This window comes from Pristiophorus japonicus, chromosome 2, assembly GCF_044704955.1.
Source record: "Pristiophorus japonicus isolate sPriJap1 chromosome 2, sPriJap1.hap1, whole genome shotgun sequence".
NCBI lineage: Eukaryota > Metazoa > Chordata > Chondrichthyes > Pristiophoridae > Pristiophorus > Pristiophorus japonicus.
Window position 1 is genome coordinate 366139848 of NC_091978.1, and position 16078 is coordinate 366155925.

Here is a 16078-nt window from a genome sequence, read left to right on the forward strand (position 1 = left end):
TCTCCAAATTTGCGGATGACACTAAGTTGGGTGGCAGTGTGAGCTGCGAGGAGGATGCTATGAGGCTGAAGAGTGACTTGGATAGGTTAGTTGAGTGGGCAAATGCATGGCAGATGAAGTATAATGTGGATAAATGTGAGGTTATCCACTTTGGTGGTAAAAACAGAGAGACAGACTATTATCTGAATGGTGAGAGATTAGGAAAAGGGGAGGTGCAACGAGACCTGGGTGTCATGGTACATCAGTCATTGAAGGTTGGCATGCAGGTACAGCAGGCGGTGAAGAAAGCAAATGGCATGTTGGCCTTCATAGCGAGGGGATTTGAGTACAGGGGCAGGGAGGTGTTACTGCAGTTGTACAGGGCCTTGGTGAGGCCACACCTGGAGTATTGTGTACAGTTGTGGCCTCCTAACTTGAGGAAGGACATTCTTGCTATTGAGGGAGTGCAGCGAAGGTTCATCAGACTGATTCCCGGGATGGCGAGACTGATATATCAAGAAAGACTGGATCAACTGGGCTTGTATTCACTGGAGTTCAGAAGAATGAGAGGGGGTCTCATAGAAACGTTTAAAATTCTGACGGGTTTAGACAGGTTAGATGCAGGAAGAATGTTCCCAATGTTGGGGAAGTCCAGAACCAGGGGTCACAGTCTAAGGATAAGGGATAAGTCATTTAGGACCGAGATGAGGAGAAACTTCTTCACCCAGAGAGTGGTGAACCTGTGGAATTCTCTACCACAGAAAGTTGTTGAGGCCAATTCACTAAATATATTCAAAAAGGAGTTAGATGTAGTCCTTACTACTAGGGGGAATAAAGGGGTATGGCGAGAAAGCAGGAATGGGGTACTGAAGTTGCATGTTCAGCCATGAACTCATTGAATGGCGCTGCAGGCTCGAAGGGCTGAATGGCCTACTCCTGCACCTATTTTCTATGTTTCTATGAATCCTTGTTTTCAAATCCTTCCATTTCCTCGCCCCTCCCTATGCCTGCCATCTCCTCCAGCTCTATAAACCCCTGAGATATCTGCGCTCTTCCCGTTCTGCCCTCTTGCGCATGTCTGATTTCAATCGCTCCACCATTGGCGGCCGTGCCTTCAGCTGCCCGGGCCCCAAGCTCTGGAATTCCCTCCCTAAACCTCTCCGCCTCTCTACATCTCCCTCCTCCTTTAAGACGCTCCTTAAAACCTCCCTCTTTGACCAAGTCGGTCCTAATATCTCCCTGTGTCTCGGTGTCAGATTTTGTTTCATAACACTCCTGTGCAGCGCGTTGGGACGTTTTACTACGTTAAAGGCGCTATATAAATGCAAGTTCTTTTTCCATTTCCTCTTCTTCCTCCTCCTCCTCCTCTTCCTCCACCTCTGAAGGATTCATTATCTGAGTAAATACGTGGACATACCCCTTGGGTAACATACCAAAGAGTTGTTGGGACTCGTGGAACTGCATATATTATTGCCCTCAAGAGGAGGTACAGAGGGGATATGGACTGTGGGCAGCTGTGAACATCTGTTTTTCTCCTTGCCTGTATAATCTTAGTTCATTGTTAATCTTGTTCTCACATGGGATAAACATACTGTTCCTATTGTGCCTTCTCTCTTTCCACTCGATTAAATCTGGCTGTGAACCTGATCTATCTCCTGTTCATTGAGCTGTTGGTTAATTTTCTTCATCGTTGGTTAAGTATTTCAGTCTGCATTTTTCTCTCTTCTAATTGCTTGTTTTTTTAACTTCTTTTAAGAGTCTATCAATCCTAATGAGGGCAATTTGAGGGGAAGTGAGGGGAGGTTGGAGGGGAGATTTAATCGAGGTGTTCAAAATTGTGACGGGTTTTGATAGACTAAATAAGAAGAAATTGTTTCCGTTGGCAGGAGGGTCGGTAACCAGAGGGACACGGATTTAAGATAATTGCCAAAGGAATCAGAGGGGGAGATGAGAATGTGTTTACGCAACGAGTTGTTGTGATCGGGAACGCTCTGCCTGAAAGGGCGGTGGGAGCAGATTCAATCGTAACTTTCAAAAGAGGAATTGGATATATTAAATGTGAGAAAAATTTCAAACAACAAGGGAATTATGTAAAGAAAGAACGTGCATGTCTACAACAGCATGTAACGACCAGAACGTCCTAACCTGCTTCACGGACGATGAATTAGATTTGAAGTGTAGCTACTGTCATTGCGTAGGCAGAGGCAGCACAGAAAATGATGTGGAGTATTTTTAGCATTCTGGACGCCAGGCGAGTACAGGATTATAAGAACATAAGAAATAGGAGCAGGAGTCGGCCATTCGGCCCCTCGAGCCTGCAGTAAGATCATGCCTGATCTGATCTTGGCTGCAACTCCACTTTCCAGCCCGCTCTCCATAACCCTTGACTCCCCTATAGTTCAAGAATCTGTCTATCTCCGCCTTAAATATATTCAATGACCCAGCCTCCACAGCTCTCTGGGGCAGAGAATTGCAAAGATTCATGACCCTCTGAGAGAAGAAATTCCTCCTCATCTCCGTCTTAAATGGGCAGCCCCTTATTCTGAAACTATGCCTCCTAGTTCTAGATTCCCCCACGAGGGGAAACATACTCTCTGTCCCTGTCAAGCCCCCTCAGAACCTTATATGTTTTATATAAGGGATCAGGTCCAGCTTTACCCTACTGACACCCGGGCTGAGATTTTCCACTCCTTTGCCCAATTTTCACCTTCGTTCCTTTTAACGGGCGGACTATTATGGGTTGAGGGAGCATAAAGTTCTGGACCAGAGGACGGAACGGAATGCCAGTATAGAATAGGTTGAACTGCAGAGACTTCAATGTTCCTTTATTCTGGAATTATCTTTCTGTTCATCTCCTGTGTCTATGAAGTCATCATTGATTGTGTATGGAGAAAGAGTCAGACTGAACACTCTGAGCTCAAAGTAAAGTGTGACCGTAGTCTTTTATTGCAGGTCTCCAGAGTTCCTCTCCAACCTGTGAAGCCTCCTTAAATACCTGTGCTCCCAAGGGATTATGGGATCCCTTGGGACTCCGGGGAATGAGCCCTCTGGTGGCTGTACAGAGTAAATACAAGTCCACATATAACAACCATCATCATCATCATCATATACAGTCCCTCGGAATCGAGGAAGACTTGCTTCCACTCTAAAAGTGAGTTCTCAGGTGACTGAACAGTCCAATATGGGAATTACAGTCTCTGTCACAGGTGGGACAGAGAGTGGTTGGAGGAAGGGGTGGGTGGGGATTCTGGTTTGCCGCACGCTCCTTCCGCTGCCTGCGCTTGCTTTCTGCATGCTCTCGGCGACGAGACTCGAGGTGCTCAGCGCCCTCCCGGATGCTCTTCCTCCCTTTGGGGGGGATCTTAGGCCTTGGACAACGAGGAGCACTTTCCATACCGATGAAGTATAGGCTGTCGTCTTGTCAATTCAGACACAGAACCACCGACCTGGTCTGTGGGACTCTACTTTAGAAAGGAGTGGACAACTTCAGGAGTGAGGAAGAGATATAGAAGGAAAGAAAGGGACACGGTTATCAGGGGGTGTTTATTGTGAGGAGAGGAGCCAGGGTATATGAATAGACACGGTTCCTGGAATATTGAGATTGGAAGCTACATTAATTGGCACTGGAGAGCAGGTGTTGCCACAACAGACACTGTTGTACGGTTTGACCTTCTCTCTAGTGCTGCCGCGAGTTAGTCTGAATTTGTATACGATCATGCTTAATATCAATTAGCAAACATTGATGCGCAAGGCTGAGTTCAATCCGATGGGGAGCCAGCGAGGAATTCAGACCATCTGATGCACAAGAGTGCAAGGCAGTCACCTAATCTCACCACATGCTTAGTGTTGAGTGTGAGGAGGTCATCACGTGCTCAATGTCAAGTGCGACGTGGCTTCGGGGTCCCTTGCATGCTCAGTGTCGAGCGTGGACAGGGGCAGCCCCACATAGCACTCAAAACCTTTCATCGGAACCTCCATCCATACGTGAATGACGACATAGGAGAATGACCGACAGGAAAAGATCATCTTCTAAAAAGAGAAAAAAAAGACTTGCATATATATAGCGCCTTTCACAACCACCCGACGTCCACAAAGCACTTTACAGCCAATGAAGTACTTTTTGAAGTGTCATCATCATCATAGGCAGTCCGTTGGAATCGAGGAAGACTTACTTCCACTCTAAAAGTGAGTCCTTAGGTGATTGAACAGTCCAATATGGGAATTACAGTCTAGCTCACAGGTGGGACAGACAGTGGTTGAGGATAAGGGTGGGAGGGACTGGTTTGCCGCCCGCTCCTTCCGCTGCCTGTGCTTGATTTCTGCATGCTCTCGGCGATGAGACTCGAGGTGCTCAGTGCCCTCCCAGATGCTCTTCCTCCACTTAGGGCGGTCTTTGGCCAGCGACTCCCAGGTGCACTTTATCAGAGAGGCTTTGACTGTGTCCTTGAAACGTTTCCTCTGTTGTAGTCACTGTTGTAATGTAATGTCGGAAATGCGGCAGACAACCACATTGCTGTGGGTCTGGAGTCACATACAGGCCTGACCAGGATGGCACATTTCCTTCCCGAAAGGACATTAGTGAACCGGTTGGGTTTTTCCGACAATCCGGTAGTTTCATGGGGGCCAATTTTCCACAGGATTTGCTCCTATTGTTTTGGAGCAACTAGTTTTTTTTGGAGTATCTTAAAAATCGTAATTCCCCCCCATTTAGTTTGCACAGTTTCAGTGAGTTAGTTCAGTTTCTTTTTATTTCAGTTTTTTTTTCAAAAGGGGGCGTTACCAGCCACTTACACCTGTTTTGGCCATTTAAGCAAGTTTAGACAGCCAATAGTTAATCCAAACTAACTTAGGCCAGTGTATGTGTCCACTTTTGTATGCTCAGAAAAACCTTGCGGACACTTTAGAGTAGCCAGAGATGGGGGGGGGGGGTGGGAGGGAAGGGAAGTTAGAGGATTTTCCAAAGCAGTAAACACCTTCACAACAACATTCAAGAAGCTTTAGTACATTTAAAGCACCAAGCACTAAACAAAGCACAAAAATAAGCATTCAATAACAAATAAAAAATACAAGGAAAGCACCAAGACGTACAAAGCACTAAACAAAGCACAAAAAGTAATAAGCAATTAATTAACAAATAAAAAATAGAAGGAACCCTGCACCTAAAGCACCAAGACCAAAGTAACAAGCAACCAGTCAATAACAAATAAAAAATAGAAGGGAAGAGAAGGTCCTTCTCTCTCTGTGTCTCTGTCAGTATCTCTCTGTGTTTCTGACAGTGAGGGGTGGGGGGTGGGGGGGAGGGGGTGAGAGATGGGGGGGGTGGTGAGAGGGGGGAAGGGGGATTTTTTGAGATAGAGAGAGAGAGAGACACACACACACGCATGAAATGTATTCGATTTGGTCAACAAAATAACGGCACGAACCGATATGGGATTGGTGCCAGCAGCTGTGGGTTGTTTGCCTTGGTTCGTTCAAAGTTTGCTTTTCTGACCTCAGCCAGCTTATTAATTCAGCTCGAGCCAGGTCTCCATCTGCCTCGCCCCCTCCTGGCCTGTTCCTTCGCTTTCACACGCTGCATGAAACCGTCCCTGCTCTCTGAATGCTGCATGTGCCCCAGACGCACATTAACCCTGTTGCCGAGCATCTCCTGCCTTTGACTTGCCGGTTGACAATAATGCCTTCGGCAAGTTATGCTGTAAAGATCCCAATTTTGTCATAAAATATTCAAGATACTTTAAATCAAAGCGTGCGTCCACACATAGGCACAACCACTGAAATAATGCTTCTAGGGCCACTGGGGGCCAGCTCACATGAATGCGGCATCGGGGGAGCCCATTCGGCCAGGGCTAGGGGCGGCGTGCTTCGGGCCCCTCCCACACAGCGTGCAGCACACGCACGCAGAATCTGGGGGCGAGGAGCTACTGCACATGCGCGCGCACTCTAGCGTGCATGTGCAGAGGTCCCGGCACCGTTTTCAGCGGTGGGACCTGGCTCCGCCCCCCACATGTTCTGCTGCGCCGCGCCAATGGCCTGGATCAATCGGACTGCGGGGAGAATACAAAGGAAAATAATAGACGCCGTTTCTGTTCTAAAAAGTCGGCGCACCACACGGAGGCTCGCCGTTCTAAGTTTCAGTAGAAACTTGGGCCCATTGGCTCATTACTAGCTTTTTAATGGAAGGACATGCTGATAGAGTTAGATGAGATAAGCAGAGTGGGAGGAGGCTCTTGCAAAGCATAAACACCAGCTGGACTGAATGGCCTGCATGTGCTTTGTAAATAATATCGATGGACATCGTGTACCATAGATATAGATGAATGTTATGTACTGTAGATGTTTGGCAGCTGTGCCCTTGCTCTCTGAGTCAGACAGTTGTGGGTTCGAGTCCCACTCCAGGAATTTGAGCACCAAAATCTAGGCCGACGCTCCCAGTGCAGTACCGAGGGAGTGCTGCACAGTCAGAGGTGTGACGTCTTTTGGATGAGACATTAAACCGAGGTCCTGTCTGCCCTCTCAGTTGGAAGTAAAAGGTATTACATAAATGCAAGTCTTTCTTTCTATAGATATAGATGGACATTGTCGACATAACCATATCTTTCAATGTCTGGTAACAGGAGCTGTCACTTTAATCTACCAAACAAAATAAGCAGGGCTGTGTCATAAGGAATTCTGAATACATCAGTTGCCGATACATCAACACGCCTGTCAGATACAAGTCATTTTAACAAATAAAGGAAGAATTTGCTAACTTGCATTATAAGAACATAAGAAATAGGAACAGAAGTCGGTTATTCGGCCCCTCGAGCCTGCACCGCCATTCAGTGAGATCATAGCTGATCTTCTACCTCAACTCCACTTTCCTGCACTGTCCCCATATCCCTTGATGCCTTTAATATTCAAAAATCTATCGATCTCTGTCTTGAATGTACTCAAAGACAGCATCCACAGCCCTCTGGGGTAGAGAATTTCAAAGATTCACCACCCTCTGAGTGAAGAAATATCTCCTCATCTCCATCCGAAATGGCCAACCCCTTATTAATATTATTAATAAATATGCCTCCTTTCATATCCTCATGATGTCCCAAAATGAATCACAGTCAATTAATTATTTTTGAAGTTGTTATGTTGGCAAAAGTAGCAGCCAGTTTGAGCACAGCAAGGTCCCACAAACATCATTGCGATAAATGACCAGTTAATCTGTTTTCATAGTATGGTTGAGGGCCCAATGTTGAATCAGGGCACTGGGAGAATTCCCCTGCTCCTCTTCAAAAGATGTCTTGAAATCTTTTACCACTACCCCAAGAGGAGCTCAGTTGTACGTGCTATCTGAAAGACAGCACCTCTGACCGTGCAGCACTCCCTTAATGCTCCACAGAGGTGTCAGCCTGAATTACATGCTCCAGTCCTGCTTGAGATGATGACTTGACTTTGAGGATGAGAGTACCATTGTTCACAAATCGGCCACAGTAAGACATTCTTGGGACCTATGGTCTCATTTTCTTAGTTAGGGTCTTCGGCTGCCGTGAAGTGGAGGCTCAGTCTTACTCAAGAACAGAGATTGATAGATTTTTGGATATTAAGAGAATCAAGGGATCTGGTGACAGTGCAGGAAAGTGGAGTTGAGGTCGAAGATCAGTCATGATCTTATTGAATGGCGGAGCAGGCTCGAGGGGCCGAATGGCCTACTCCTGCTCCTATTTCTTATGTTCGTATGATATTTGCTCACCTTTTACCAGGCTAATGACAAAACTCTTCTTTCAGGCAGTCGTCTTGACAACATGCTGCTACGAAGCACAGGAAAACTGAGCCTGGAAAACAAGAAAGAGTATGGTGACAGCACTATATCTACACCTCCTCAGAGGGATCTGTGGTGTCACTGCCATCATCACTGCCCTGAAGAGTCAGTCAATAGTACCTGCAAGTAAGTTAACACGTCCAGAGTCTGCTTCCTGCCTCAGGTTTGAACTAGCCTAATATAACTAGCTTTTATTGCAAGGGGGATAGAGTATAAAAGCAGAGAAGTCCTGCTACAGCTTAACATCATCATCATAGGCATAGGTCCCTCGGAATCGAGGAAGACTTGCTTCCACTCTAAAAGTGAGTTCTTAGGTGACTGAACAGATCAATACGGGAATTACAGTCTCTGTCACAGGTGGGACAGACAGTGGTTGAGGGAAGGGCAGGGGAGGGTGGGACAGGTTTGCCGCACGCTCCTTCCGCTGCCTGCGCTTGCTTTCTGCATGCTCTCGGCGACGAGGCTCGAGGTGCTCAGCGCCCTCCCGGATGCACTTCCTCCACTTAGGGCGGTCTTTGGACAGGGACTCCCAGGTCTCGGTGGGGATGTTGCACTTTATCAGGGAGGCTTTGAGGGTGTCCTTGTAACGTTTCCTCTGCCCACCTTTGGCTCGTTTGCCGTGAAGGAGTTCCGAGTAGAGCGCTTGCTTTGGGAGTCTTGTGTCTGGCATGCGAACAATGTGGCCCGCCCAGCGAAGCTGATCAAGTGTAGTCAGTGCTTCAATGTGGGGGATGTTGGCCTGGTCGAGGACGCTAATGTTGGTACGTCTGTCCTCCCAGGGGATTTTCAGGATCTTGCGGAGACATCGTTGGTGGTATTTCTCCAGCGACTTGAGGTGTCTACTGTACATGGTCCATATCTCTGAGCCATACAGGAAGGCGGGTATCACTACAGCCCTGCAGACCATGGGTTTGTCTATTACCGTGCAGAACATCCTGTTTGGTTGCAGAGAAATCATTCTGTAGGTTGTGACGGGCTCATTGTGATTCCATTTGTGTCATCAGAACGGATGGATACTGTTTCACCATCATGGAAGAAGGCGATTCTGGAGGCCATGTCATCACCTCTGGGTGCCTGGGCAAAGAGGGCTCAGACTTTCAATGTCGGGTAAGCAACTTTGTTACACATGTTCTGCTGCAAACTTTTATTTGGGTGTCCTGCAATTGGGGCGCTCTTTCTATGATTGTGGACAGAGGAAGCTCAGAGTTGATATCGGTGGATCCCATTCACTTAGAAAAACAACTTAACATGGCTGACAAATTCGAGAGTTCCATTGGGGACTGGCTAATATATTAATCAATGACACTTTGCAATAAACACCTATTTGACCCACCTTACAAAGATCATTATAAATGTGGTACAGAAATAAATGGTGAGATTTGCTGCTATATCCAGTTACATTCCTGATTCAGCTAAGACTGCAGCGAACCTAATCGGTTGTAATTGAGACACGGTTAATGCAGTGGTTTCAAGCTTGGGCACCAGCGTGATTGAGAGGGCTGTAAACCGTGCCAGATTATACCCCTCTTTACATAAGCAATAGGAGCAGGAGTAGGCCATTCAGCCCCTCGAGCCTGCTCCACCATTCAATGAGATCATGGCTGATCTTCTACCTCAACTCCACTTTCCTGCACTGTCCCCATATCCCTTGATTCCCGAATATCCAAAAATCCATCTATCTCTGTCTTGAATATACTCAACGACTGAGCCTCCACAGCCCTCTGGAGCAGAGAATTCCAAAGATTCACCACCCTCTGAGTGAAGAAGTTTCTCCTCATCTCAGTCCTAAATGGCCGACCCCTTATTCTGAGACTGTGACCCCTGGTTCTAGACTCCCCAGCCCGGGGGAGACATCCTCTCAGCATCTACCCTGTCAAGCCCTGTAAGAATTTTTAATGCGTGATGGGTCACTATCATGCATTTTGCACTGCTGCCCCAAACTAATTTAGGGTGAGATGAAGACATTGCAGCAGGCATAATATATGGCTCGATTACCTTATCAGGCATTCCTTACAGACACACGGAATTGACGGGTCGGTAAAGAATAGTTGCTCCATCACACCTGCCCCACACCAAATGTTGGCTACTTGTCAGCTGTGGCTCAGTGGGCAGCACTCTTGTCTCTGAGTCATGAAGGTTGTGGGTTCATAAGAACATAAGAAATAGGAACAGGGGTGGGCCATACGGCCCCTTGAGCCTGCTCCACCATTTAATAAGATCATGGCAGATCCGATCATGGACTCAGGTCCACTTCTCTGCCTACTCCCCATAACCCTTTATTCCCTTATCGGTTAATAAACTGTCTATCTCTGTCTTAAATTTATTCAATGACCCAGCTTCCACAGCTCTCTGAGGCAGTGAATTCCACAGATTTACAACCCTCTGAGAGAAGAAATTCCTCCTCATCTCAGTTTTAAATGGGCGGCCCCTTATTCTAAGATTATGCCCCCTAGTTCTAATCTTCCCCCATCCTCTCTGCATCCACCTTGTCAAGCCCACTCCCACTCCAGAGACTAGAGCACCTAAATCTAGGCTGATGCTCCCAGTGCAGTGCTGAGGGAGTGCTGCACTGTCGGAGGTGCGACGTTAAAACTGAGGTCTCGTCTGCCCTCTCAGGTGGATGCAAACGATCGCACGGCACTATTTCAAAGACGAGCAGGGGGAGGTCATCCCTGATGTCCTGGCCAGTCAACATAACAAAAACAGATTATCTGTTCATGATCACATTGCTGCTTGTGGGAGCTTGCTGTGCGCAAATTGGCTGCTGCATTTCCCACATTACAACAGTGACTGCACTTCAAATAGTACTTCATTGGCTGTACAGCGCTTTGGGACGACCTACGGTTGTGAAAGGTGCTATATGAATACAAGTTCTTTCTTTTAGAGCATCATGACTAGACACTTCCAAACCCCCACCACATCGCCAGCCATATAATTAGTCTAGGAGATCACTGGGACCAAATGTCACACTTACTAGGCAAGAAAAATGATCGGCAGTCACTTGTAGCAGATGATGCGTGCCCGATAACGGAAGATTGTTGTAACCTTTGCAGAAGGATTTTCACTGTACATTCAGCAGTGAGGATTGTATTGTGCCTGACCATTCTGTGATCTCGGCAGCCTACAGCGCTCCCGTGCCTTGAAACCGTAGCATTTCAGAGCACTTAATCTTGTGGATGGGCTGTGGTGTGGAACTTGCTCAGTGTAAACAAGTGACACCACAAAGCCATAAAACTCCCACTTCACACGGGCAGGTGTAATCAATCTGATCTGCGCTTACTGGAACCAGATTTCTCACAGATGCATAAATCACAACACGGAACAGCAGAGGATTCCAGCTCTAGATTGGCATTGTAATTGTGTGCATATGTAATGACTGTACTCGAGTGGCAATGCAAATTGCAAATTGCACAGTTACACTGCACATTGAGCAACACATAATTCTTTTATTGTGGGGGCAGACTTGTTCTGCAGCATAGATTACCCTGAGGGCAAAACATGTCGGGAGTAGTCATTTGTTGAAGTTGACTATTTTTGACCTTTCCTTGGGCCAAATAGCCATTTTATTTGACCCATAAAGAAAAGAAAGACTTGCATTTCCATAGCGCTTTTCGCTGCCACCGGATGTCTCAAAGCACTTCGCAGCCAGTGAAGTACTTTTGGAATGTAATCACTGTTGTAATGTAGGAAAGGCGGCAGCCAGTTTGCGCACAGCAAGCTCCCACAAACAGCAATGTTAGCATGACCGTTTCTTAGTGGTGTTGGGTGAGGGCTAAATATTGGCCTAGGACACCGGGGATAACTCCCCTGCTCTTCTTCAAAATAATACCATGAGCTCTTTTACGTTCACCTGAGAGAGCAGATGGGTCATAAGATCATAAGAATTAGGAGCAGGAGTCGGCCATTCAGCCCCTCGAGCCTGCTCCGCCATTCAATAAGATCGTGGCTGAGCTTCTACCTCAACTCCACTTTCCTGCCCGATCCCCAAATCCCTTCATTCCCTTAATATCCAAAAGTCTATGTATGTTAGTCTTGAATATACTCATAGTCCTCGGTTTAACGTCTCATCTGAAAGACGGCACCTCCGACAGTGCAGCACTCCCTCAGCACTGCACTGGGAATGTCAGCCTAGATTTCTGTGCTCAAGTCCCTGGAGTGGGACTTGAACCCACAACCTTCTGACTCAGAGGCGAGGGGGCTACCCACTGAGCCACAGCTGACACTGTGACATTAATAAAATGGCTAACTTCGGAGTGAGGGGGAGTTTCTCCGTCGCACCCCACGTTTACTGATCAAGTCTCCCAGTTTGAGTTTGACGTTTTTGCTGGGTTCGGACTTAGTTGTCAAAGTGGGTTGGTTACAAGAAGAGAAACTTTATTCGTCTCAGCCGGCCCATTTTCCATGGACCTGATTTTTCCCCCCCTCCTTTCCTCCTTCATGTTTGGCAAGTATATGGCTTCCCTCCACTCTCTTCTTCTGAAAGTATGACTGAGATGAGAGCTTAAATAGCATAGGATTACACGGGATATACGGCACAGAAACAGGCCATTTGGCCCAACCAGTCCATGCCGGCGTTTATGCTCCACTCGAGCCTCCTCCCGTCTTTCCTCATCTAAATCTATCAGCATAATCCTCTATTCCCTTCTCCCTCATTTGCTTGTCCAGCCTCCCCTTAAATGCATCGATACTATTCGCCTCAACCCCTCCCTGTGGCAGCAAGTTCCACATTCTCACCACTCTCTGGGTAAAGAAGTTTCTTCTGAATTCCCCATTGGATTTCTGGGTGACTGTCTTACATTGATGGCCTCTAGTTATGCTGTTCCCCACAAGTGGAAACACTCTCTCTGTATACGCTCTATCAAAACCTTTCACCATTTTAAAGACCTCTATTATGTCACCCCTCAGCCTTCTCTTTTCAAGAGAAACGAGACCCAGTCTGTCCATCCTTTCCTGATATGTATACCCTCGCATTTCTGGTATCATCCTTGTAAATCTTCTCTGTACCCTCTCTAGTACCTCTATATCCTTTTTATAATATGGCGACCAGAACTGTACGCAGTGCTCCAAGTGTGGTCTAACCAAGGTTCGATACAGGTTTAGCATAACTTCCCTACTTTTCAATTCTATCCCTCTAGACATAAACCCTAGTGCTGGGTTTTCTTTTTGTACAGCCTTGCCAACCTATTTCGCAACTTTTAGCGATTTGTGCGCTTGGGCTCCGAGATCCCTTTGTTCCTCTACCCCACTTAAGACTCGCACCCTCCATCATCATCATCGGCAGTCCCTCGGAATCGAGGAAGACTTGCTTCCACCTTAAAATAAGTCCTTAGGTGACTGAACAGTCCAATACGAGAACCATAGTCCCTGTCACAGGTGGGACAGCTGAGGGAAGGGGTGGGTGGAGAGTCTGGTTTGCCGGACGCTCCTTCCGCTGCCTGCGCTTGCTTTCCTGCATGCTCTCGGCAACGAGACTCGAGGTGCTCAGCGCCCTCCCGGATGCTCTTCCTCCACTTAGGGTGGTCTTTGGCCAGGAACTTCCAGGTGTCGGTGGGGATGTTGCACTTTATTAGGGAGGCTTTGTAATAAGTGACCTCCCATGTGGAAAGGGCGAATGACCCAAACAGACGTGAAGAGAGGGAAGAAAAGCAACATTTATTTTTATAAGAATATAATTATCCGAGTGAGATCTAAATGATGCACCGGATCATCCATTTTAATGCACACTTCCTCTTCCTTTTTTCCATGAGGACACTCCAAAGTCGTCTCAGCGAAGAGCCATTGAATGCTGCACAGATCGAGATTTCTGCAACCGTGATCTTCACCCCACACTGCCCCCCCAGGACATGAGAGGTAATACAGGCGAGAGGTCACCTCAGAACATCGATTTGCCCGCGTTTTAATGCTGTTCACAAGATATAACCACCAAGAGTTGAACCAGAAAAAGCACCAACAACAACAACTTGTATTTGTATAGCGCCTTTAATGTTCCAAAACGCTTCACAAGAGTATTATGCGATGAAAATTTGACACCGAGCTGCGTAAGTAGAAATTAGCGCAGGTGTCAAAGAGGTAGGTTTTGAGGAACATCTTGAAGGAGGAAAGAGAGGTTGAGAGGCGGAGAGGTTTAGGCAGGGAGTTCCAGAGCTTGGGACCTAGGCAACAGAAGGCACGGCCACCAATGGTTGAGCGATTATAATCGGGGTCACTCAAGAGGGCAGTATTAGAGGAGTGCAGACATCTCGGTGGGTTAGAAACATAGAAACATAGAAAATAGGTGTAGGAGTAGGCAATTTGGCCCTTCGAGCCTGCACCGCCATTCAATGAGTTCATGGCTGAACATGCAACTTCAGTACCCCATTCCTGCTTTCTCGCCATACCCCTTGATCTCCCTAGTAGTAAGAACTACATCTAACTCCTTTTTGAATATATTGAGTGAATTGGCCTCAACAACTTTCTGTGATAGAGAATTCCACAGGTTCACCACTCTCTGGGTGAAGAAGTTTCTCCTCATCTCGGTCCTAAAAGGCTTACCCCTTATCCTTAGACTGTGACCCCTGGTTCTGGACTTCCCCAACATAGGGAACATTCTTCCTGCATCTAACCTGTCTAAACCTGTCAGAATTTTAAACGTTTCTATGAGATCCCCTCTCATTCTTCTGAACTCCAGTGAATACAAGCCCAGTTGATCCAGTCTTTCTTGATATGTCAGTCCCGCCATCCTGGGAATCAGTCTGGTGAACCTTCGCTGCACTCCCTCAATAGCAAGAATGTCCTTCCTCAAGTTAGGAGACCAAAACTGTACACAATACTCCAGGTGTGGCCTCACCAAGGCCCTGTACAACTGCAGTAACACCTCCCTGCCCCTGTACTCAAATCCCCTCGCTATGAAGGCCAACATGCCATTTGCTTTCTTCACCGCCTGCTGTACCTGCATGCCAACCTTCAATGACTGATGTACCATGACACCCAGGTCTCGTTGCACCTCCCCTTTTCCTAATCTCTCACCATTCAGATAATAGTCTGTCTCTCTGTTTTTACCACCAAAGTGGATAACCTCACATTTATCCACATTATACTTCATCTGCCATGCATTTGCCCACTCACCTAACCTATCCAAGTCACTCTTCAGCCTCATAGCATCCTCCTCGCAGCTCACACTGCCACCCAACTTAGTGTCATCCGCAAATTTGGAGATACTACATTTAATCCCCTCATCTAAATCATTAATGTACAATGTAAACAGCTGGGGCCCCAGCACAGAACCTTGGGGTACCCCACTAGTCACTGCCTGTCATTCTGAAAAGTACCCATTTACTCCTACTCTTTGCTTCCTGTCTGCTAACCAGTTCTCAATCCACGTCAGCACACTACCCCCAATCCCATGTGCTTTAACTTTGCACATTAATCTCTTGTGTGGGACCTTGTCGAAAGCCTTCCGAAAGTCCAAATACACCACATCAACTGGATCTCCCTTGTCCACTCTACTGGAAACATCCTCAAAAAATTCCAGAAGATTTGTCAAGCATGATTTTCCTTTCACAAATCCATGCTGACTTGGACCTATCATGTCACCTCTTTCCAAATGCACTGCTATGATATCCTTAATAATTGATTCCATCATTTTACCCACTACCGATGTCAGGCTGACCAGTCTATAATTCCCTGATTTCTCTCTCCCTCCTTTTTAAAAAAGTGGGGTTACATTGGCTACCCTCCACTCCATACTCCATAGGAACTGATCCAGAGTCAATGGAATGTTGGAAAATGACTGTCAATGCATCCGCTATTTCTAAGGCCACCTCCTTAAGTACTCTGGGATGCAGTCCATCAGGCCCTGGTGATTTATTGGCCTTCAATCCCATCAATTTCCCCAACACAATTTCCCGACTAATAAGGATTTCCCTCAGTTCCTCCTTCTTACTCGACCCTCTGACCCCTTTTATGTCCGGAAGGTTGTTTGTGTCCTCCTTGGTGAATACCGAACCAAAGTACTTGTTCAATTGGTCTGCCATTTCTTTGTTCCCCGTTATGACTTCCCCTGATTCTGACTGCAGGAGACCTACGTTTGTCTTTACTAACCTTTTTCTCTTTACATATCTATAGAAGCTTTTGCAGTCCGTCTTCATGTTCCCTGCAAGCTTCCTCTCGTGCTCTATTTTCCCTGCCCTAATCAAACCCTTTGTCCTCCTCTGCTGAGTTCTAAATTTCCCCCAGTCCCCGGGTTCGCTGCTATTTCTGGCCAATTTGTATGTCACTTCCTTGGCTTTAATACTATCCCTGATTTCCCTTGATAGCCACAGTTGA

The 16078-nt window shown here is 46.8% G+C and overlaps 1 protein-coding gene across 3 annotated transcripts in view; it reads left to right on the top strand.

The window, feature by feature from the left end:
* Positions 1-16078, top strand: part of bmpr1ba (bone morphogenetic protein receptor, type IBa) — a 193034-nt gene that overhangs the window by 121434 nt on the left and 55522 nt on the right. For 2 of the 3 annotated variants that reach the window (XM_070872861.1, XM_070872868.1), the window contains 3 exons: positions 7741-7900; positions 8779-8881; positions 13522-13624. In XM_070872861.1, the coding sequence (XP_070728962.1) occupies positions 7741-7900; positions 8779-8881; positions 13522-13624 (366 nt within the window). The remainder of the gene's footprint in view (positions 1-7740; positions 7901-8778; positions 8882-13521; positions 13625-16078) is intronic. The other variant, XM_070872875.1, reaches the window with a different exon arrangement.